Below are 21,557 nucleotides of genomic sequence, written 5' to 3'. Positions count from 1 at the left end.
GGACCCCCCCCTACAGCCCCCCCCCCCCACCCCCTCAACCGCAGTGACACGAGGGACACCCCCATCAGCCCGTCAACCCCCTCAACCTCAGCGACACGTCCGCAAGGACCAGCCGGGCGTGCAATCAAACAAAACTGTGGCCAGAGGGAGAGGGGCGGAGAGATAGACAGAGGGAGACACACACACACGAGAGAGAGAAGAAACGTACATACAGAGAAACGTGACAGAGAGTGAGAACAAAGAGAGAGACACATATACCGGGGGAGAGAGAGAGAAAGAGAGAGAGAGACACACAGAGAGAGAGAGGGACAGACACAGAGGGAGGGAGAGAGATAAAGTGAGACAGAGACACAGAGAGAGAGAGCCGTGCTCTGAAAATCCAATGTTTCCCCTGAAAAGAGAAGCTGTTTAATGCCTCTTGAGGCTAAAGCCTCATTTCTTCGGACGGTTTCTGTGGCCTTCGCTAGTGACAGTCACAGGCTGCCCCGGGAGGTCAGGCAGCCAAGCCAGAGCGAGGCAGACCAGGTCATCCTGCGCCCAGACCACCCGGAAAATAAACGTCAGTGAGGAAGCGGTGGGCAGCGATGAGCCCCCCCCCAGGCTTCATGTGGACTCCAGCGAGTGGAGCTGGAAGACGCTGTGTGAGGTGGGGGTGGTGAAGTGCAGCTCAGACTTGGCCCGGCTGTTGCTGTTGCCGTTGGCGTTGCTGCTGTTGTTGTTGTCACACGGGCTGGTCGTCCCCAGAGTCCTCTCGAAGTCCAGCAGTTGGCCCATGAAGTTGAAGTTGGGGGAGATGTTGGACTTTTTCCTCTTGACAAAGTCGTAGGCGTCGTTGAGAGACAGGTTGAGCTTCTGCATGAGGTAGGCTACGGTGACGGTGACCGAACGACTGATCCCCGCCAGGCAGTGTACCAGCACGCCACAGTGCTTGGCGCGTGCCTCGTCTGTGACAGAGACAGAGACAGAGAGACAACATGTCAGTGGTTTGAGGCTTCAACATCCTCACACTCGTCTTCAGCTCAGCCCTCCCTCACAACCTGGCTTGACCCCACTTCCCTCCGCTCGGCTGGCTCCGGCCTCCTACTTGTCCCTCGCCCACTCCATTCCACCGTCCTCGGCCGCTACTTTTAGCCACTACACCCCAAAACTTTAGCCATCAATCCCCTCCTTCCCAATCTTCAGATCACAACTGAAGACCTTCCTCTTCGACCGTGACTATGGCCTCCTCTCCCCGGTTGGGCCACTGTTAAACACTCGGAGACACCAGCCTGTGTGAAGGCACTGTGTAAATGCAAGTTGTTGTTTTTGTTGTGGTCAGAACTCGTTGACCCTTAACCCAAGTAATCAGGCACTTTAACCAGGCAGCCACACCCAAAATTCCACCCGATCCCAGCCCAAAGGCCATTTCCTCTTCAGTTTAAGACAGTGAAGCATTATTACTAATAATCCTCGCATTTGATACAGCGCCTTATCACGTCATTGAGACTTCTCAAAGCGCTTCACGGAATATACACTGTAAAGTGAGTTGACTATATTTTGTGGGCGAAATGCGGCAGCAAATTGCGCACAGCAGGAGCAAGAGAGGAACTCCCTTCTCTTTTCCGACAGTGCCATGGGATCTTTAACATCCGCCTGAAAAGGACACAAACAGGACCTCAGTTTAACATCTCATATGAAGGACGGTGTCTCTGACTATGCAGTGACCCCCACCCGAGGCGCTGGCGTTGGGAAGTTCTTAAATACAGCCGGACTCTGGAAGCTGCAGTTTCTCAAAAAGAAACACAAGTTAAGACGTGAACAAATAATTTGCCAGAATTCTGCAGCAACTTAAAATCAAAACAAAAACAAAGCCGCAGAGTAAGACCGGGGGGGGGGGGCGGGGGGGGGGGGGCGGTGGGGTGGCCTGAACTTCAGGCCCGGGATACAGAAATAAACTGAGAGAAAAAAATGCGTCTGCAGATTGTAGGAGTTAGTGAGCTGTGAATTACTCAACCAGGAAACCCAGTTGCTGATAACAAACCGCTCATTGGAACCTGTAAAACAAGAATGACTCCACACCACCCCTCCCTTCCTCTCTCACTCACGTCATCGCTTCCGCCTCTTATCTCTCCACGCCTTCCACCCTCTCCTCCTCCTCGTCCTCTTCCCCACCCCGGGACTTTCACCACCTTTAAATCTCTCATTTCCTCACTCATTCACCTCCTCCCGACCACCAACTGCCAAGCGCTTTTCAGATGTTTTGTTAAAAAAATCCCCACGAGAATTAGAGGCTTTAAATCTACAGGTTTTCATAGACTTTAATAAAAAAGTTTCAACATTAATCCAAGTCCCAATTAGGAACCTTTCCATCAGATGTGGATCTTGAGGGGGCGCGTACTACCCCCCGCCCCCCACCCTCCCCAAACCTAACACAATACACACACAGACAACTACAACTTGCATTTGTATAGCGCCCTCCAAGCAGGATAGCGTCTCAGAGCGCTTAACAGTGGCGAAGCCTGACTCCGAGCCGGAGGGGGGGTGGCCGTCAGTACGGTTTAACAGGAAAGTTTTCAGGCGGGACTTGAAAGAGGGGAGAGAGGGGGCAAGGCGGAGGAATTGAGGGAGAGTGTTCCAGAGTTTGGGGGCTGAAAGCATGACCTCTGAAGTTGGGGCGTAGGGTGCGAGGGACGAGTCAGACACCCCTCCCACCCCAAACACAGTCAGGAATATTGACTTCACAAATGTTCGCTGACTGGATCCACAGCCTGAGTGAACAGGAAGGATTGCTGAAGGGAGCGACACAAGACACAATGGGCCAAATGGCCTTCAGGTCTGTGATGTCTCTGGTTGTGGGTCTCTGGGTGAGTGAGTGGAGGAACCTCAGCAACAGAACACAGGCCAGAAAAGGTCATTCACAAACCGAGCTCCCAACTCAAAGCACATCGAGCGGCTACTGAAACATGCTGTTGGGCAACTGATTGTCAAATAGTCTTCAGTTCCTGCCATGGACCTTCAGTGCCAAGACATCAGTTTGAGAGGAACGTAGGGACGAGGTTAGCTTCAGATCATATCCCACCATCACATTCAATACTATCAGCCATGATCCAATAGAATGGTGGAACAGGCTCAAAGAGTTGAATGGCCTCCTCCTGTTCCTATGTTCCTAACACAGATTCCTGCCCACTCTAGAGCTCCAGACACGGGCAAGAGACAGAGCGTTAAACCCTGCCCAGCAATTCACTGTCCACTAACTGCCCAACTGACCTCTGACTGGCTTGGCGGGTTCCGGCCAATGGGCAGTGTGATGATGAATGACCGTCTCTGTGAGCCAAAAGGCCTCCTTCTGGGCTGCAAATGTACACGATGACTGACCACGACCGCAACAACAACAACTTGGGATTTATATAGTGCCCTCCACGCCGGACAGCTCTCACAGAGAGCTTTACAGTAACGGATACTGGGACCGACCCAGGGGGAGGGGGAGGAAGGTGACCAAAGGTGCGGTTGAAAAGAAAGGTCTTCAGCAGAGACCTGAAAATGGGAAGAGAGTGAGCGAGATGAAGGGAGTGAGGAAGGCAGTTCCAGAGCCTCGGGGCGTAGTGGCTGAAGGCATGGCCACCGAGGGTGGAGCGGAGGACTCGGGGGACGAGGAGGAGGCCAGACCCGGAGGAACAAAGGTAACGGGTACTGTTTTGAGGAGAGACCGGGGAGTGGGGTTTGGGGCGGGTGAGAATGCGGGCGGCAGAGTTTTGAATGATTTGGATTTTATGGATGGCAGTGGAGGGGAGACCGGCGAGGAGGGCGGTAGAATAGTCCGCACTCAGGACATACAAACACAAACCCACAGAATAACTAATTTCTTCTCGGGATCCTCAAAAAACGTATCTTATGATTCCCTAGAAACAGATATTTAGGTGATATTTCAGACGAGACGTTAAACCGAGGTCCTGTTCAGGTGGATGTTGAAGATCCCGCGCACTATTGGAAACGAGAAGGAAGTTTCTCTCTCCCCCTGTCCTGGCCAACAATCCCCCAAATAAAATTGTTCCATTGGCTGTTCATAGCATGTTGCTGTGAACAAGCTGACTGCTTCATTTCGCCCACAAAATACAGTCACTAGACTTCATTTCAGTATATCCTGTGAAGCGCTTGGAGACATCTCGACAATGCGATACAATGCAAGGATTATCATTATTATTATTTACTATTATAAAACAAACAGGGAGACTGGGGAAGGGAGTGAGAGAGGGGGAAGAAAAGGGGTAAGAGAGGAACCGAGGAGGAGGGGAGAGAGAGTGGGGGGGGGGGGGGGGGAGGGGGGAGGAAAGGAAGACACTGGAAAAGGTTCAATCCCGAGATAAACAAAAAGCTGGAAAGCAAAGAGGGAAAACACTGACCTATGAATGAAATGGCCTCAGGGAAGAACTGCGAGAGGTTCTGGCTCCAGTGGTCTGAGATGGGAATCTGTTTGTATTTAAACTCGCCGTCGTTCTCGAACATGTTGGGGAGGTTGGGGGTGACGTTCAGGATGTATCTGATGCCGTATTTGCCCAACACGTCCAGGTTGGTGGAGTCCTTGGCACATCCCAGGTACAGGTAGGGCAGGATCTGGACGGGGAATGCGGGCTGGGAGCCAAGCAACGGGCTGCCCTCCAGCTCGGTGGCGCTGCCCAGCTCCCGGTCCGCGTCCGACTCGCTGTCTGAGAGGCAGTCGGTGCTGATCCGGAGCCCCCCCAACCCCAGCACCGACACCGGGGGAGAACTGTTGGGGCAGGCGCTGTGCTCCAGGCTCGTCTGGCAATGCTCCGGGTACTCACTCTGAAACTTACTGAAGCCCCCTGTGTGGGACAGACACACAGACACACAGACAGACACACAGACAGACAGACACACAGACAGACACACACACAGACAGACAGACACACACAGACAGACACACACACAGACAGAGACAGACACACACACAGACACACATGTGTTAACAGCTCACAGCAAAGTTGGTTCCCTCAAGTTTATGTTTAATAAAAATCGAACCAATACACATACAAAAAAAGAAAGTTCAAACCGTGGCTGAAATGAGGCAGAAACGTTTACCCTTCACTTCCCTCCTCCTCAAGACACACTTCGCTGACCAACCTTCACAGCTATCATTACAAAGAGAAGGGGAGGGTTCATTCATGAAAATACTTTTTTTTCCCCAAAAAAAATCCCTGAAGCAAAAGGCAACAAAGCGAAGCCATTTTGGAATCTGAATCCAACTTTTTGGGGTTTTCTTTTTGACACTAAAAAATCTGGCGGCAGCTCGTGTGTGTGTGTGTGTGGGGGGGGGGTGTGGGTGTGTGTGGGGGGGGGGGTGTGAGGGTGTGGGGTGTGTGTGTGTGTGTGGGGGGGGTGTGAGGGTGTGGGGTGTGTGTGTGTGTGGGGGGGGGTGTGAGGGTGTGTGTGTGTGTGTGTGTGTGTGTGGGTGTGTGTGTGGGGGGGATGTGTGTGAGGGTGTGGGGTGTGTGTGTGTGGGGGGGGTAAGTGAGTGTGTCTGTGTGTGAGGGGGTGTGGGGTGTGTGTGTGGGGGGGGGTAAGTGAGTGTGTCTGTGTGTGAGGGGGTGTGTGTGAGGGTGTGGGGGTGTGTGTTGGGGGGGGGTAAGTGAGTGTGTCTGTGTGTGAGGGTGTGTGTGTGGGGGTGTGTGTGGGGGGGGGGTAAGTGAGTGTGTCTGTGTGTGGGGTTGTGTCGGGTTGGGGTGGGGGGGGGGGAGTGCGTGTGAGTGGATGTGTGAGTCCGGGATGTGTGTAAACAACTGTGAGCAGAAAGTGCAAAGTCCTTTTACAGAATCTACATCTTAAAAAGAAGCGCAGATCGGACAGAGCACAGACTGAGTGGGGAATACTGTCTCCCAGTCTCCTTTTATTATTATTATTATTATTATTATTATTATTAAATCCAGCAGAAAGCTGCCCCCTCCTCCTTGTGCCACATTCCTAACTCCAGCAGCGACTGTGAACCACTGCTGAGCCCCACAGGAAGAGAAGCCACGATCAGCCATTGCTTTAGCAAAAACCTCTCTACTCTCTCTCTCTGTGTCCGTCTCTGCAACAGCGATTACAGTGTAAAGGCAGAGAGAGAGGAAACTCTCCGCAGATCGTAACTAATAAGTGTTTTATTATAATACGGCAGTAATATAAAGGTCGCGAGACTGCGACCTTATGAAGTACAGACATTGGGGCAAACTCAGGAGCTAAAAGGGTGCGAGTGAATCAATTGGCGCAAACAGTGTCAGTGTAACTGTAAATAAACACGACGCCGACACGGACTCGGGCGACGGTCAACCGTGACAGCGGCCAAACTGGCGCAAGCGAACACCGACACCCGCCGCCGCCGCCGACAGTCACTCACTCACTCACTCACCTTCCAAAAAATACGCCTCGCAGCCATCGTCCCTGAGTTTGTGGAGCAGCAGAGCGAGTACCGACCCCGCGCCGCTGTCCTGCCGCTCGCTGCTGCCCTCGTCGTACAGCAGCACTGTGTCGCTCTTACAGCGCTTCGCGAACTTCTCCTTATCCTCGTTGTTGGGGATCAGCGACTTGATGGGCAGATTACCTTTCTTCAGCCGCCGCAGCATCAGCCCCGGGATCACCACGTTGATGGCCGCCTCGACGTGCGAGGACTCGTAGAAGTCGTGCGATCGGCAGTCGAGCAGCAGCAGCAGCGGACTGTGGGCACCGGCTTCCAGCTGCTCCTGGAGCCAGGCGGCACTCTTACACATCGCCATGGCCGAGGGGGGGCAGAAGAGATGGTTTCTCATGAGGAATGCTCCTTTGTGGCTCGATTCCCCGAGGAGCTGACGAGCCGAGAAGCGGGAGGGGGGGTGGGGGGCGGCGAGGGGTTGTCCGCCGGGCGCGGGGCTGAGCCAGGCCGGGCTGAGCGGGGCTGAGCGGGGCTGAGGGTCGGCTCCGGGGCTCCGGGGCTCGGGACGGGGTCGGGACTCGCGCGGCTCAGCCTCGCCTCTGGGCGCCGCCGCTTCACTTCCTGCTTCTCACACACACTTGTCACTGGAGGCCCCGCCCCCCGGCCCCGCCGCCCTCCGGTTGGTTCCGCCACACGCCACTCGCCGCCTCCGCCAATCGGCGCCGCCCAGGCGGCCAATCGGTGCGAGGCCGAGGCGGGGCTACGGGGCGATTGTGACGTCGTCCAATGTAACCGAAGCGGGAAGCCAATGAGACGCTGCCACGTCACGGCGCCAGCGCTCGGGGCGGGAACCGAGTGTTCTTCTCAATGAACCGAGTGGCGCGGAGTCCACTCACAGCGCTGGCGCTCACAGGGCGGCGCTGGCGAGTGTAGTGACTGGGTATTTTGTAGGCAAAACCAGCAGCCAGTAGTTTGCCCACAGCGAGTCCCAACACGGAGCCGTGTTTGGCGCTCCAGACAAAATGACCACTGTCATGGGGAGCACTGGTGGCCACGACACTGGGAGGAACTACAGTCCAGTGGGCAATAGTCACAGGAGCTTTAACATTCACCTCTCACAGGGCGAGGAGATCTGGGCTTAGCATCTCACCTCATGGGCTGCTCCGCTGATAACCTGGCGCTCCGCGACACTGGGCTGGAGCCTCAGCTTCGAGTGCTGCAGTAATGCCTGAACCCACAACCTTTTGACTAAGTATCTATGATCGTCCTCCCCCACCTTGTTCTGGTCCTGGCGTAGCTCCAGAACACTTTCCAAACGGTTTCCTTCCCACAAAACGCTTCTGTGCGTTTCCTGTAAACCAATCTGATGCTCTGTCCTCAAATAGGATCAACAACTTCTGTTTTTAGTGGTTCTGCTTCGGGTAACGTTTCGTAGCTCTAAAGGGATACTTCCCTTTCTGTTACCATAAATTATCCAACCGCTTATATCCAACCCAAGATCGCCGCTCAAAAAAAGGACAAAAATAAGCAAAGGAATGTACGTGCGGGACCGGAACACACCACGTCAGCCCTCCTGCTTGGCTGGCTGGTCTCGAAGTGAAAGAAATAATCCTTCACTTCTCTGCGTCTCTCACACCCGAATCGATTTCTGTGCCAAATAGCAGCCTAATTCCCTCTTGAATGTGCTGCAATCTGCCACCACCGCTTCCCTCAACAAATAAGATGAAAGTCAGATTAAGCACATTCCCCCGAGCCTGAGAGGTTCAGAGCTTAAAAGGATTTCACTTCTTCACGTTCCATTTTGTGTTTGTCTGAGGAGGAAATTATTGTCACAATTATAGAATCAGAGGATGTTACAGCACAGATGGAGGGAAAAGGACTTTCCGTTTAGTCCGATTCCTCTGCCCTTTACCCACATCCTTTATATAGAGATATATGTTAAGTACATGGATAATAATCTTTTAAAAAGTTCTGCATTACGTTTAAAGCATTCCCAGGGGGAATTAACCCCCACCCCAAAAAAAATCCCCGACTGTTTGTGGGATGCTGCTGTGCACAATTGGCTGCCGTGTTTTGCTCCCAAAAATATACAGTCAACTCACTTTAAAATATATTCTGTGAATCGCTTTGAGATGTCTCAACGGCGTGATAAGGCTATATTGAATGCAAGGATTATTATTATAATAATTATTAGTGTCTGAGGTCGGCCTGCAGATGTCCTGCCCACTGCCTGGCGATGGAGTTTGTATGTGGTCGGAATGTTCTCCTGGGACACATTAATAGTTGGAGAGCATTGTTTTCCTTTCTGAATATTCAAGCTGCTTTAAGTTACAAAGTCCTTTTTGGGGGGGGGGGGGGGGTTTCATTGTAAACATGGGCAGGTCTACAAGTCACTGGGAGTTAGCCTACCAGCAGCTTTGCACATGTAAACTCGCACTGTACAGAAACACAAGTGTTACTCATGCACTATTCTCCCAACAATTTGTCAATAGGATGTGCACAGAGTGTTAGCCAACCACCACTGGCGTTGTTACAAGACTCCACTGGGGAAGTGCCTGTGATTGCGACACTCATTGAGCAATAATTGTCACTGGGTTGTTTTGGAGAATGCCGCTTATTTCACAAGAATTCCAAACAGCGGGATATTAGCAGTGTACGTATACTATACCCATAAGAAAACACTAAACTCAGAGCGAGATTAAGACTTGAGCCCAGTCACTGAAGCCTGGCTCATCGGCAGGACTTGGAAGGGCAGAGCAGTAACTGAGGGCAAGGAATCCTCCCTCTCAGCTCGTATTAACCCTGCAGCCAAAGCCCTGATGGGTAGGGTGGTCCTAGCTGGACAAACAGCAGGAAAACGTGCCAGACAGCGCTGAAGCTGAGAACGAAATGGACGGCCAACATGGTTGTTTCCCACACCCGTGGTTTTTTCTTAAAAAAATGACAATATAAAACGTTGCCGCTCCTGGGCTCAACTCTGAGCAACACAAGGACATTTTGTGGAGTCCTGTAGCTCAGTGGTTAGAGCACTCGCTTTGCGAGTGAGAGACCTGAGTTCAATTCCAGGCAGAGGGCCAAACCTCGGGCAAGTTTCCTTACTCCACACAGAGCCTAATAATAATCCCTCCAAAACAAAACAATAATAAATTGGTCATTTTCAATCTACGACACTTTGTGGGACATTATTGCTGTGCGCAATTGGCTGCCGCGTTCGCCCACAAAGATACAGTCAATTCACTTTACAGTGTGTTCTGTGAAGCGTTTTGGGACGTCCTCCCGACGTGAAAAGCACTATATCAAATGCAAGGATTATTATTATTATCAACCTCCCTGCCTGGCACCCCAGCTACTCTTTACACAGCTCATTCCCCCCCCCGGGCTGATCTTTACACAGCTCGTTCTCTGCTCCCTTTAATGGACACTTACTGGTTCATGATGAAGCCATTTAAGCTTCCTGTATTCCCCGAAGGGAAGGAGAATGAGAGTATGTTACAGACACAGGCACTGACTGGCAGCACAATTAACTTCATTGCTGGAAGAAATCCAACCTTCAGCATCGGGAGCCTGGGAATCCCACCTGATCTGACCCTTAAAATCACACAGATTCTGGGAGAATGTTAATATTTGATGAAAATCTGAAATGTAGTTACAACACTGACAAACATTACAACCAGATTCCTGGGGAGAGATTTTGGTTCTAAAAGTGTTTAAACAGGAAAACCTCAGCGTGTTCGAGCCACAGAGAAACAAGCTCCGGATAGTAAACAGGTCACTGCAGGGCGTCCAGTCCAGTCACATCGGCCAAGCTGATTGGGAGCAGGAAGTGAAAGGCCAGTAGATTGATCGGAATCAGTCACCCAAGTTATTAATAATAACTTGCATTTCATCAATGCTCCGAGATGCTATCGTGTGTGAAAATGCAAGTTGTTGTCATTACAGCACCGTCACATCGGAGGACTTCTCAAAGCGCGACGATTTACTGTAGAGTAAAGTGACTGTATTTCGTGGGTGAATGTTACTTGCTCACAGCAACATCCCACAGGAAGAGAGCTACCAATTTTATTTTCGGGAGATTGTTAGCCAGGAGAAACTCTGAGGGACTCTAACGTCTTAGGTTTAAAGGTTTCCCATCGCACTCAAAGGACGGCACTTCTAACAATGCAGCAACCCTCCCAGCACTGCACTAGAGTGTCAAAAGATGTGGGAAGCTGGGAATGAACACACAGACATCAACGAGGAGCTCAGGGGAGGGGGAGACCATAGTGAAGTATTCAAAACCCTGGAGTGTGTGGAGATGTGTGAGGGTTACAGAGTCTGTAAAAATGCAAGATCTTCTCCGAGCTCATCCATCCACTAAAACAACAGCCTCTGATTTCATCACAGCTGCGCTATCAGGCTGGGGGGGTTTTGTAAATGTAAATGGACAATTAGAAGCTTTATAAATCCCCGATAACTTCCAGCTTTCTGAATCATCAAAACGACAAGGCTGGGAACGAGCACGTGAGCAACAGGCTTGGCAATGGCTGGCCAGCGCGTAAAGGCTTTGCCTCGGAGAGAGAGAGCTGGAGATGGAGCGAGCGGACTGGGTTCTGGACGAGGTAGGGATCAGCCTGGTGTTGACTGCCCAGTTGTTAAGACTCCAGCACACACTTCATTCACACACTCCCAACCATCATCCATCTGTCCTGAGTTTGTCACTCAGAAAGAGTCAAACGATAACCTTCCCCCCATTCCTCTATAATAATGAAATGCTCTACATGTGCACCGCGATATCAATGTGTCATTGTGCTGAATTCTGGCAGAGGAGCAGTGGCTGAAGACTTGCTTCCCAATTGGCACTGCCCTGTCAAGCTAACATCTAAACATGCCTTTCATTCAATCTGATTCCCCAGCTGTTTATTGCCCCCACCCCCGGGCAGTGCAGGGCGAGTGTCAGAGCCAAGGCTCTTTAATGCAACGACAAGAATCCTCGCATTTGCCTCAGCGGCTGTAATGTCACAACATCTCATAGGAAGTTGCTGCCAAGTGTAGTGACCGTTTATTTATTATGGATCCGCGTACAGCAATGTCACATGAACTGCCAGGAAGTGAATAAGAGGTTAATCTGCCTTCTCTTTGCCAATAATATTCCAGACTTTAACTGAACAGACAACGTTTGCATGTCTCAGGTGAAGGTACCACTGACACTGCCCTTCCCCCTGCTGCGCTCCCCTCCCCCACATCACATCTTGCACTTCAGACCCACTGTTCAGGGTAATGACTCTTGGCTCTGCTCTGTAAGTGACACTGTGGTCTGGCCGCTCACACTATCAGCCAGTTTTGCTGGCACTCAGCGAGTTACTGTACACCGCCGTGAGCACTCACTGAGATTCCTGTGCGAGCCCAGCGAGCGTGGCCGATCGGATTGTTCTGCACAGATTCTCTCAGAGTGATCTCATGACCAAACAAAGCTGTACTAATTCCGGGCTTCGGATGAGACGTTAAACCCAGACCCCATCTGCCTGGTCTTCGGACACACGTTAAAACGTTCCCACGCCTCCACTGGGAAGGCAGGTTTTTCCTGGTGTCCTGGCCAACACTTGTCAAGATTAAAATCAGTCTCTCACCTGTTTGCGGAGCTCAAAATGGCTGCAGCGTTTACCTGTAACAGAATCACTGCACTTGGCAATCATTACCTATGGAGGTGTTTTGATGTGGGAAAGCACTATAAAGACACTGACTCTCTTTTAAACCAGGGATTAGCCGACTGACCTGCACTTGGCTTCCTGCGTCATCTGTAAATCAGAAACAGAGTCAACGCCAGCACCGTTTAACCCAGAAAATACACAGTCACTACACTTTACAGTGTACAAAGGCAAAATACTGCAGATGCTGGAAATCTGAAATAAAAACAGAAGTGGCTGGGAATACTCAGCAGGTCAGGCAGCACCTATGGAAAAAGTGGTTTCTCTGACGAAAGGTCATCGACCTGAAACATGAACTCACTTACCTCTCTCCATAGATGCTGCCTGACCCGCTGAGTGTTCCCACGACTTCTATTTTTATTTCATTTTACAGCATATCCTGTGATGCACTTTGAGACGTCTCAACGATGTGATAAGACGCTGTATCAAATGCAAGGATTATTATTATTATAAACCTCTGAGAAACATCGCCACAGAGAAGCTGCACACAGGATTTGAACAGAGCAGGCAAATGGGAAGGAGTTGCTCACGGCGTCAGACTGTCAAAGGCTGCAGTGCGGTGCCCATTGTGCAGGAGTTTGCAATCCCTCTAAGTATATTTTAAAATCAGGTTTAACTAAAATACTGTTCAGAGTTCTGAACTTCCAACCAATCTTACAGCCCATGGTACCTTGTTTTGTCTTAAAAACTGAAAGTGGCACAGAATTGTGGAAACTCTTCAATTCAGTGTACATTTGGAAGCCGGTCTCTAGTAATAACTTGGGAGGAAAATACATGGCTTCTGAATTAAGACCGAGTTTAAGAATTTCCTCCACCTTAATTTTCTGTAAATAAAAGCTAAACAGCCTCTCACGGGCTAAGGCTGGGTGACATTCTGGGCTGCGGAAATGTACCGGCATTTATTTTGGTCCGTTATCTCAACTCAACTTGGAGAGTAAAGTGTTCTCAGTCCGATTCTGAAACCCAGACAGGAAGGAGAGGACAGGACCCACAGGGGCCCCACCAACAGCACAGAGTCTGCGCATCGCTGCTCATTGCAAAAACACCTCCGACTCCAACATCCCACTGTGAACAATTGGCACCAGGTCTCAGTGTCGGTGGGAAGGAGAACCCTCAGCTGGTGATTTCCTTGAAATCGAAATGTACATAGAATAAAAAGTGGAGTCGGTAAAAGGACGAGTCCTGGAGTAAAATACACTGTTTATTAAATTGAGAAAAAATATTCCTCTTATACAAAATATACAAAAATATACAAATTATTCCTGAAAACAACAAATGTGAGTGAGGTGGTACTGTTAATTAACACACAATAACTCACAGGGTGGAGGTGATGTAAGGAGTGTGGCCCCACCGTGATCAGTCAGTGCCCCCACCACCCCACCCCACCCTGCTGTGATCAGTCAGTGGGCCTCACACTCACAGGGACTCGCTCCAGACACTCCCGCAGTTTGTCCTCGGTCAGTGTCAGCCTCTGTTCCAGGATCGCGACAGTCTGGGGACAGAATGTAACAGCAGCGTCATGTTTACTGTGTGTGTGAGAGCACGCATGTCTGTGTGTGAGAGCACGCATGTCTGTGTGTGTGTGTGAGAGCACGCATGTCTGTGTGTGTGTGTGAGAGCACGCATGTCTGTGTGTGTGTGTGAGAGCACGCATGTCTGTGTGTGTGTGTGAGAGCACGCATGTCTGTGTGTGTGTGTGAGAGCACGCATGTCTGTGTGTGTGTGTGTGAGAGCACGCATGTCTGTGTGTGTGTGTGTGAGAGCACGCATGTCTGTGTGTGTGTGTGTGAGAGCACGCATGTCTGTGTGTGTGTGTGTGTGAGAGCACGCATGTCTGTGTGTGTGTGAGAGAGCACGCATGTCTGTGTGTGTGTGTGAGAGCACGCATGTCTGTGTGTGTGTGTGAGAGCACGCATGTCTGTGTGTGTGTGTGAGAGCACGCATGTCTGTGTGTGTGTGTGAGAGCACGCATGTCTGTGTGTGTGAGAGCATGCATGTCTGTGTGTGTGTGAGAGCACGCATGTCTGTGTGTGTGTGTGAGAGCACGCATGTCTGTGTGTGTGTGTGTGTGTGTGTGAGAGCACGCATGTGTGTGTGTGTGTGTGTGAGAGCACGCATGTGTGTGTGTGGTGTGTGTGAGAGCACGCATGTCTGTGTGTGTGTGTGTGTGAGAGCACGCATGTCTGTGTGTGTGTGTGTGTGTGAGAGCACGCATGTCTGTGTGTGTGTGTGTGAGAGCACGCATGTCTGTGTGTGTGTGTGTGTGAGAGCACGCATGTCTGTGTGTGTGTGTGTGTGTGTGTGTGTGTGTGAGAGCACGCATGTCTGTGTGTGTGAGAGCACGCATGTCTGTGTGTGTGTGTGTGAGAGCACGCATGTCTGTGTGTGTGTGTGTGTGAGAGCACGCATGTCTGTGTGTGTGTGTGAGAGCACGCATGTCTGTGTGTGTGTGTGTGTGTGTGTGTGTGTGAGAGCACGTCTGGGGACAGAATGTAACAGCACCGCGCAGCTCAGTCAGACCGCACAGCTCAGTAAAACAGCTTCCTCCAAGCTCCCTCAGGGCTGGGGCCCAAATAGGATCACATTCATAAGCGGCATGTGAGCAGTTTTTAAAGCTTTACAGGATCTTTGTTTAAGATCGGGATCACGAGACCTGAGACTACCGGATGTTTGAAGGAAATGGTTTGAGAAGGATCTGGCATTAGTGACAGATTTCCATCCCACACTCGCTGCACCAGTCACCGAGTAAGTAAAGATAGTCACGAGAGCAGTGACAAATACAGCAGTGCAGACTTGCTGGGCCGAATGAGCCGATTCTGTCTTGTAACATTGTGTGATTATACAGAGCACTTCACACCGTCACTGTAACACTATGACTAAACAGCGGGTTTAACATCAGACTGAGGGAAGCTCTAATTTATGTCCCTTTAAGTTGTCATCAGGACAGAACACAATTGTTTTTTTCCCCAGAGATTATGAAGTGGGAACAGAACAATTCATTAATGCCGTCCACTTTAACACTAAGCTGTGAATGACTCAGTCCCACAACAACTCATTGATTTCTGCCAACTCGCTGAAAAAATATTTAAAAAAACAATGAAGGGTTTAGAAAAACCGGCACGAATAATTCTTACTTCCAAGTGGAAAACCTGAGTACAAGCACCCCAGCCGCACAATAATGGTAAGAGAAGTGAGCAGGAGATTTAGATCACTGAGTAGCCATGTGTGCCTCACGCAAGGTGAGCAAACCAGACCAACTGACCCTCTTGAGACATCCCAAAGCCCCCAGCGCTCTGGTGCTTCAACAACAACAATTTGCATTTATATAGTACTCTCACACAGGGCTGTGTACCAGAGTGCTGGAAAACACCTAAGTACAGGAGCACCCCTCACTGCTCTGTGAGCCACTATAACACAGGGGTCTGTGGGCAGCTTGACAGCATAGTGACATTGGTGTAAGTCATTAATTACAGGAAACCCCTTGCCCCACACTGTGGCTCTCGCTCGCTCACCCTCCTCGGAGGCTGACACCTGTTCACGCGTAATCAATTGCGATGTTATATGGGGGTGGGTGGGGGCAGAGAAAGATTCAGGTATTGGAGAAAAGGCAGGGAAACAGAATGACATTATGTAATAAATTAGCGGCACAGGCTTGATGGGGTCAACCTGTTCCTACGTCTCAACATCTGTAAAAATCCTCGCAAAATGTAAAGACTGTTCGATGCTGCCAAGAAAACATCACCTATGGAATGTGAGGGAGCAGAACACTGTCTGCAGATCAGTGCCAACGACACGTCAACCGCAGAGCAGGACCCGGCCTGAGTGCGGGGGCGGGAGGAATCCATCACTAAATAACGGGACCTTTTATTGCTCAGTTACAATGGGAAACCTTACATAAAACAGGCGTAGAGAAGATCTAGAGAGAAAAAGGGGGGGGGGGGGGGAAGAGAGAGATGGACGAATGACGGTTTCTAGCAATGAATCTTAAAATGCAAGAAAACATGAATCTTATAATGCCAAAACATCTCAAAATGCTCACCAGTAATTATTGACATGTGTAGATTCTGCCTTTGTAGGTTAAGTGCAACAGCCATATTGTGCTAAGCAATGCCCCACCATAGTGACAAGGTGAATGTTTGACTAATGTGGTGGACTGCTGACTAGGATACTGGGAGAAACTCCCTTTTCTTTTCCAATAGTGTTGAGGAATCCTTTAACGTAGGCTTGAAGAAAAGGTAGATGGGAGCTCAGGTTAATGTCCCATGTAAAAGTCACACCTCTGACAACAAAGCACTCTCCCAGTACTGAGCTGGATTGTCAGCCTGGACTGCGAGCTCAAGTCTTGATGTAGGGTCAAGTGTTTACGACTGTTTGTGGGACATTGCTGTGCGCAATTGGCTGCCGCGTTCGCCCACAAATACACAGTCAATTCACTTTACAGTGTGTTCTGTGAAGCGCTTTGGGACGGCCTCCTGACGTGAAAAGCGCTATACCAAATGCAAGGATTATTATTAAGTGAAAATATACCAACCACACCCCCCCCCCCGCCGATCACCTGCTCCACACAATGCTGTGCTGTTGGCCTCCCTCACAGAGTCCCACTGACTGACAGCTAATTTAGGCAGATGGGAAGCAGATGGACGCTGCGTGAGGCATGTCTGAGGCTGCTGGAGCCCCACACACACAGCGCGGCTCAGCAACTGGAGACACGCTTCGCAACTTCACATCCATTTCTGGAGAATCATCGGAGCAGAACGCAGAGAGGGAACGCAAGATCAATTTCCAACAAAAGGTTATGTTTTGCTCGCGAGGACGAGGAGAAGTGTTGGGGGCAGTAAAAACAGACAATACAGTCTGCAGGGAGCACATGCTATCAGCGGCAGATTACTGCGGGAAAGTATAAAAATGGGAACGGGATCATTATTTTCAATAGAAAATATCATATAGTTATCAACGCTCTGGGCTAAGGTTAAACCGTGTTAGAAGGTGAAGAGAAAACGGTGCCTTTCAGCAGTTGATTTGTTTGGCAACTTGTCTATCTGGTGCGTGTGTGTGTGTGTGTGTGTGTGGCTGTGCCTCAGCCTCCCTGGCAATGGGCAGAGGGACAGGTTAAGCCGGGTTAACAAGGCATCGTTAGAGAACGTGACTGTGGGCTTGGGGCAAAAGTCAAAGCAAATAGCTGAGTGGATGGAATGTCTAAAAATGGTTCCATGTGCCTCGCAAAGCCTTCCATTCTGCTAGAGCAGCGCTGTTTACCACACGCCACCAGTGACACACAGGGGGTTACAATCCGACTTCCTGCAGCAATGGAAACCATCTGGTCCTGTCTCCCAGGTATAGACAAAATGGTGCCTTTCCAGCCAAGTATCCAGAGAGGCAGAGAAGTAAAGTCATTCCTCCCAGTTCTCTGGGGTTTGACATTGGCCATGGCTGTCTGAGGTTAGCAATTCAACCAGGAGGGACACTCTGTCATGAGAGTTTCCCCAATCACAGGAGCCCTTTCTGCAATTAGCTTCCAGCAGCTAACAGCGAGACTTGTAAATGTACTGAGCACTCAGGCCTGCAACTCGGCAAGACTGAAATTATAAATTTGTTGTTGTGAAGAGTACACAAACCAGGATTGAGATTGAACCACTTTACAGTGATTTCCGCTGCTAAGAAGGATGGATGGGTTATTCAAAACACACACACACACACACACACACACACAGTGGAAACTTGGTTTGAAAGAAATTAAAACTTGTGTCACTGCCAACAATCCCAAATGTGTAAACACAGGCTGACAAGCAGCCCTGTAAAGAGGACAGACTCATTGTGTAAGAGAAAGGTACACATTTTGCTTTCAAAAATACAGACCTGTAATTCTCATCCCATCTCTGAGCTGGCGGCATCTCGGAGCGCTCCGGAGCTGAGCTGAGAACCTGCCTGTGCGAGTCACCTGCTGCTTGTGTTAATGGACTGATGTGCGTTGGCACGTACCTGAGTCAGCACATCCAGCTGTGTTACGATATGCTCCAAGGTGTTGGCCAGGGTTAGGGGGATGGCTGCCATTTCTGGCTGAAGCGACTGGTTGACGGTTGGAGCAGACGTGGTATATGGTGGCACCTCCCTGATCGAGTAGCTCTGGTTTCCTGTATCGGGACCTGCTGCCCTTGTCTTTGTGTAGTTGCTGTCCGGGAGCTGCTGGAGAACATAAGCAGGTGAAGCTGATTAACACATGGGCATGTCTCACTAGCCTGGCACTCACACCACCAGCTGGGCAGCTTCTTAGATTGATTCGTAACCGGCAGATCCTGCATGGAGCCTAGTGAGCAGGACATCGATCTCCTCCTGGACCACACCAGCCTCCTGTGGCCACAATTGGACGTCACACACAGTGATCGTGGCCAAAAGTGGCAGAGAGACACAGCATTCCCTGGTTACATATCAATGATATAAATTTCCCACTATTCACACACTGCGGCGCTCCCAAAGTTAGTTCCTCAGTTAGTTGTCTGTTCACTGAAATAAGCACTGCCATGTGCACACACAAGAATACACAGCCGATACACATGGGATATACACACCTTGTATTGTACACACATGGATTAACACTTGCACTAAGTTGACGTGGGATGTCAGCCCTTTCAGCTTTACTTCATTCACAATGCCATCACCTCAAAGTCTCTGGAAGTGAGCTGAAAAGTGCACTGGAACTTTAACTTGGTGAGGGGCGCTATAGAAATTCAAGTTGTTGTTGATAACAGGAGACCTCGGGCACTGGAAAGAAAATTAAGACTGCGGTGGGAGGTGGGGAAAGAGTAATTTCAAGATGTCTGAACCACAGCGAAAGGGTTAAATTGGATGAGGTCCTCAGCTCTGCTAACGTCAGTCAATTTCACTGAAAAGAGTACTTCAGAACAAATTCCATGTACAGGTGGTGAGGAAATAACAGGCAGGAATTTCCCCCTGTCGGTACATCCTTCAGAGGCCTGCCTGGCAGTCATCAGAACAAGCCCACCTCAGCATTCTGTTCAGGCACAGGCAGGCCATGGTGGAGGGGGAGGTGTGTGTTGTGGGTTGGGGTGGAAGCACACAACATAAAAGGTGAGGAATTGAGCGAGATCTCTGCTCTGAACATACATGTGTTGAGGGAAGCTTTCATTAATTTCATGCATTTGCTGTCTTCACTAAAACCACACATTACCCAACAACTCTCCAGCCATTCATCTCTGCATCTGTACAACAGGTGTCCTGGCTGAGTGCACACACACCAGCTCCAATCCAAGGTGAAGCAGTGTTTACTGGAAGCAGCGGGTTGCGTAGTGATGGATGAGAAAACAGAGAAACAGATGAGCCCGTGGGCTTTCCAGTAATAACTCCTGCATCTGATACACTGCCTAAATGTTTCACTCAAATGTAGTGACTGTAGTTGTAAGCAAATTTGCGCATAGCAAGATCCCAAAACAGCCATGAAGCAAATGATCAATTTATCCCCCTAGTGCTAGTACACGACACTAGGAAAAACTCCCTTCTCCAGCCCAATAGTGCTGAATAGGCAGAAAAAGCCTGGGTTTAAACATTTCCTCTGAAGGCTGACAATTCAGTGCTCTTTGTACTGGGCTCAAACCGTGACTTGGGGCTTGAACCCATAACCCCAGGGGTTGTGAAATCACAGTTACTCAGGAAAGTCTAGCAGATTATCCCCAATTTCATTTGTGGGTGTTTGAGCTGCTGCTTGAAGATCTCCCAGCCGGGTTGCCAGCTCTTACACTTTCAGTGGGTTTAATCTTAGTACTGCTCAATAATAATAATCCTTGCATTTGATACAGCGCCTTATCACGTCTTCAAGACGTCTCAAAGGGTTTCACACAATATACTGTAAAGTGAATTGACTGTATATTTTGTGGGTAAAACATGGCAACCAATTGTGCACAGCAGCGTCCCACAAACAGTAATGGATTGAGTGACCAATTCATTATTATTTTTTGAAGGAATTATCACACCCGGAAAAACGATCCGCCATTCAACTGAGAACTGGGTTCCTACTTACTGCAAGGTAAACAGGGACGTGTGGAGTAAGGAAACTTGCCCAACATTTTGCCCTGCCGGGAATCAAACTGAGGTCTCTTGCTTGCGAGGCGAGTGCTCTCACCACTGAGATACAGGACTCCAGAACGCACTTCATTTCACTTGGAGGTGAATTTGCTGCTAAATCAGAAATCTCTGGCACACGCAAACATTTCACAAACCCACTGGAAGGTTACAGGAAACGGTCTCCACCTGCAACCTATAAATGACTGCAAAGTGAGCAAGTCTATCTGCTGGCTACCTGGATGTTATCAAACAAATTGGAAACATGTGTCAGCATCGTTGATGAAACAATCTGCCATCTCAGAACGTGGCACGGTAAGCTAGCTGCCAGCAGCTTCACACACATAGTACCAGCGGTGTGAGCCTTAACAAGAGGCTCAAAACAACTGTGGTTCTCTTCCCGGGACCAGAAGCCAAGAGGAGACCTAACAGAGGTCTTAACCTAGAAACAGAGATTTACGGCACAGAAGAAGGTCACTTGGCCCATCACGTCTGTGCCAGCTCCCTCAAGAGCAAACCTTTCAACCCATTTACCTGCTCTTTCCCTCTTTAAATGCGGAACGGGTTTGAGACGATAGGTTCCTGCTGCTGGTGAATCAGTAACAAGGGGCATACACTTGGTATCATCACTGGAAAAGTTAGCGAGAGGTCAGAGGGAATGTTTTCATACTCAGGACTATTAGAACAAGTAGCTTTTGTAGCTGTGGCCATAATATTTAAAAGAGAACTGGAGAAAGATGTGAATGGGATGAATATAAAAAGGTACAGGGACAGAGCAGGCGATTGGGACTAGAGAAGAAGAGCTCAGCTGCATTTCACAGCAAATCAAGAACTTTGATTTTAAAGTATTTAAAGTGTTTTTCCTCATCTATCCTCTGTTCTGTCTGTGAGCGCTTTTACGTAAGCCTAGGACACCCGCTCACACTGAGGCACTATCCTGTGTGAAGGGCGCAAGTTGCTGTTGTTCTGTTAGGATTTCCTTGGCACTAACAGCCAAAATATTGATAGCCACTTGTGCTGAGTACTTGCCGACACTCGCACATCATCACCAGAAGAGGACACGCGTGGTGTCTCAAGCCACTGGCAGTTAGACACCGGCACAGAGTCAATCATGTGCAGTTTCATGTACCCAGTGGTTTGAGCTAAAGGTACCTCTGGCTTCTGAGGAAACGAAAGTCACGATTCAGACTATTGAGCTGACAGTGTGGCTTTGCGTTACATCTCAGTGTCCTTCACAGAACAAAATCCAAGCACTTATTGCCTTCATTGATTAACCGCTTCACATGTCTGTATTGTTGTTGCCACACCAGGTAGAGTGACATGACGAGATCCCTCTCAGCTCCTCTTAAGCGAGCACAAGTGGTGGCAAATTAAGCATCTCTTTGCTGATATTAAAGAGGAAAGCCGCCGCAGGAAGC

At 49.7% G+C, this 21,557-nt stretch overlaps 2 protein-coding genes across 4 annotated transcripts in view; both read right to left on the bottom strand.

Moving 5' to 3' along the window:
* Positions 1-318: 318 nt before the first annotated feature.
* On the bottom strand, positions 319-6,814 carry dusp7 (dual specificity phosphatase 7). Its single transcript, XM_007908892.2, has 3 exons — positions 6,383-6,814; positions 4,380-4,820; positions 319-944 (listed from the first exon to the last, which is right to left on the bottom strand). Exons 1-3 carry the CDS (start codon positions 6,777-6,779, stop codon positions 604-606), a joined length of 1,179 nt encoding a protein of 392 aa, XP_007907083.1. The 5' UTR covers positions 6,780-6,814; the 3' UTR covers positions 319-603.
* Positions 6,815-13,246: 6,432 nt separating this feature from the next.
* The window catches only part of LOC103188784 (POC1 centriolar protein homolog A), a 29,846-nt gene continuing 21,535 nt past the window's right edge, over positions 13,247-21,557 (bottom strand). For 2 of the 3 annotated variants that reach the window (XM_007908890.2, XM_042339815.1), the window contains exons 10-11: positions 18,046-18,249; positions 13,247-13,558 (exon numbers count right to left, since the gene is read on the bottom strand). In XM_007908890.2, coding sequence (XP_007907081.2) covers positions 13,463-13,558; positions 18,046-18,249 — 300 coding nt within the window. In that variant the 3' untranslated portion in view covers positions 13,247-13,462. The remainder of the gene's footprint in view (positions 13,559-18,045; positions 18,250-21,557) is intronic. The other variant, XM_007908891.2, reaches the window with a different exon arrangement.

The sequence above is a fragment of the Callorhinchus milii genome, unplaced genomic scaffold, assembly GCF_018977255.1.
Source record: "Callorhinchus milii isolate IMCB2004 unplaced genomic scaffold, IMCB_Cmil_1.0 Scaffold12, whole genome shotgun sequence".
NCBI classification, from domain to species: domain Eukaryota; kingdom Metazoa; phylum Chordata; class Chondrichthyes; order Chimaeriformes; family Callorhinchidae; genus Callorhinchus; species Callorhinchus milii.
Note: the sequence above shows the minus strand (reverse complement) of the source record. Positions and strands in the feature narration are given on the sequence as shown.

What these genes read in the sequence shown, in the direction of transcription:
- dusp7 (XM_007908892.2), bottom strand. Translation starts at nt 6,779, where the DNA reads ATGAGAAACCATCTCTTCTGCCCCCCCTCGGCCATGGCGATGTGTAAG. An exon ending in CGAGGCGTATTTTTTGGAAG is followed by an intron (nt 4,821 to 6,382) that starts GTGAGTGAGTGA and finishes TGTCCCACACAG; the next exon opens with GGGGCTTCAGTAAGTTTCAG. An exon ending in TGAGGCCATTTCATTCATAG is followed by an intron (nt 945 to 4,379) that starts GTCAGTGTTTTC and finishes TCTCTGTCACAG; the next exon opens with ACGAGGCACGCGCCAAGCAC.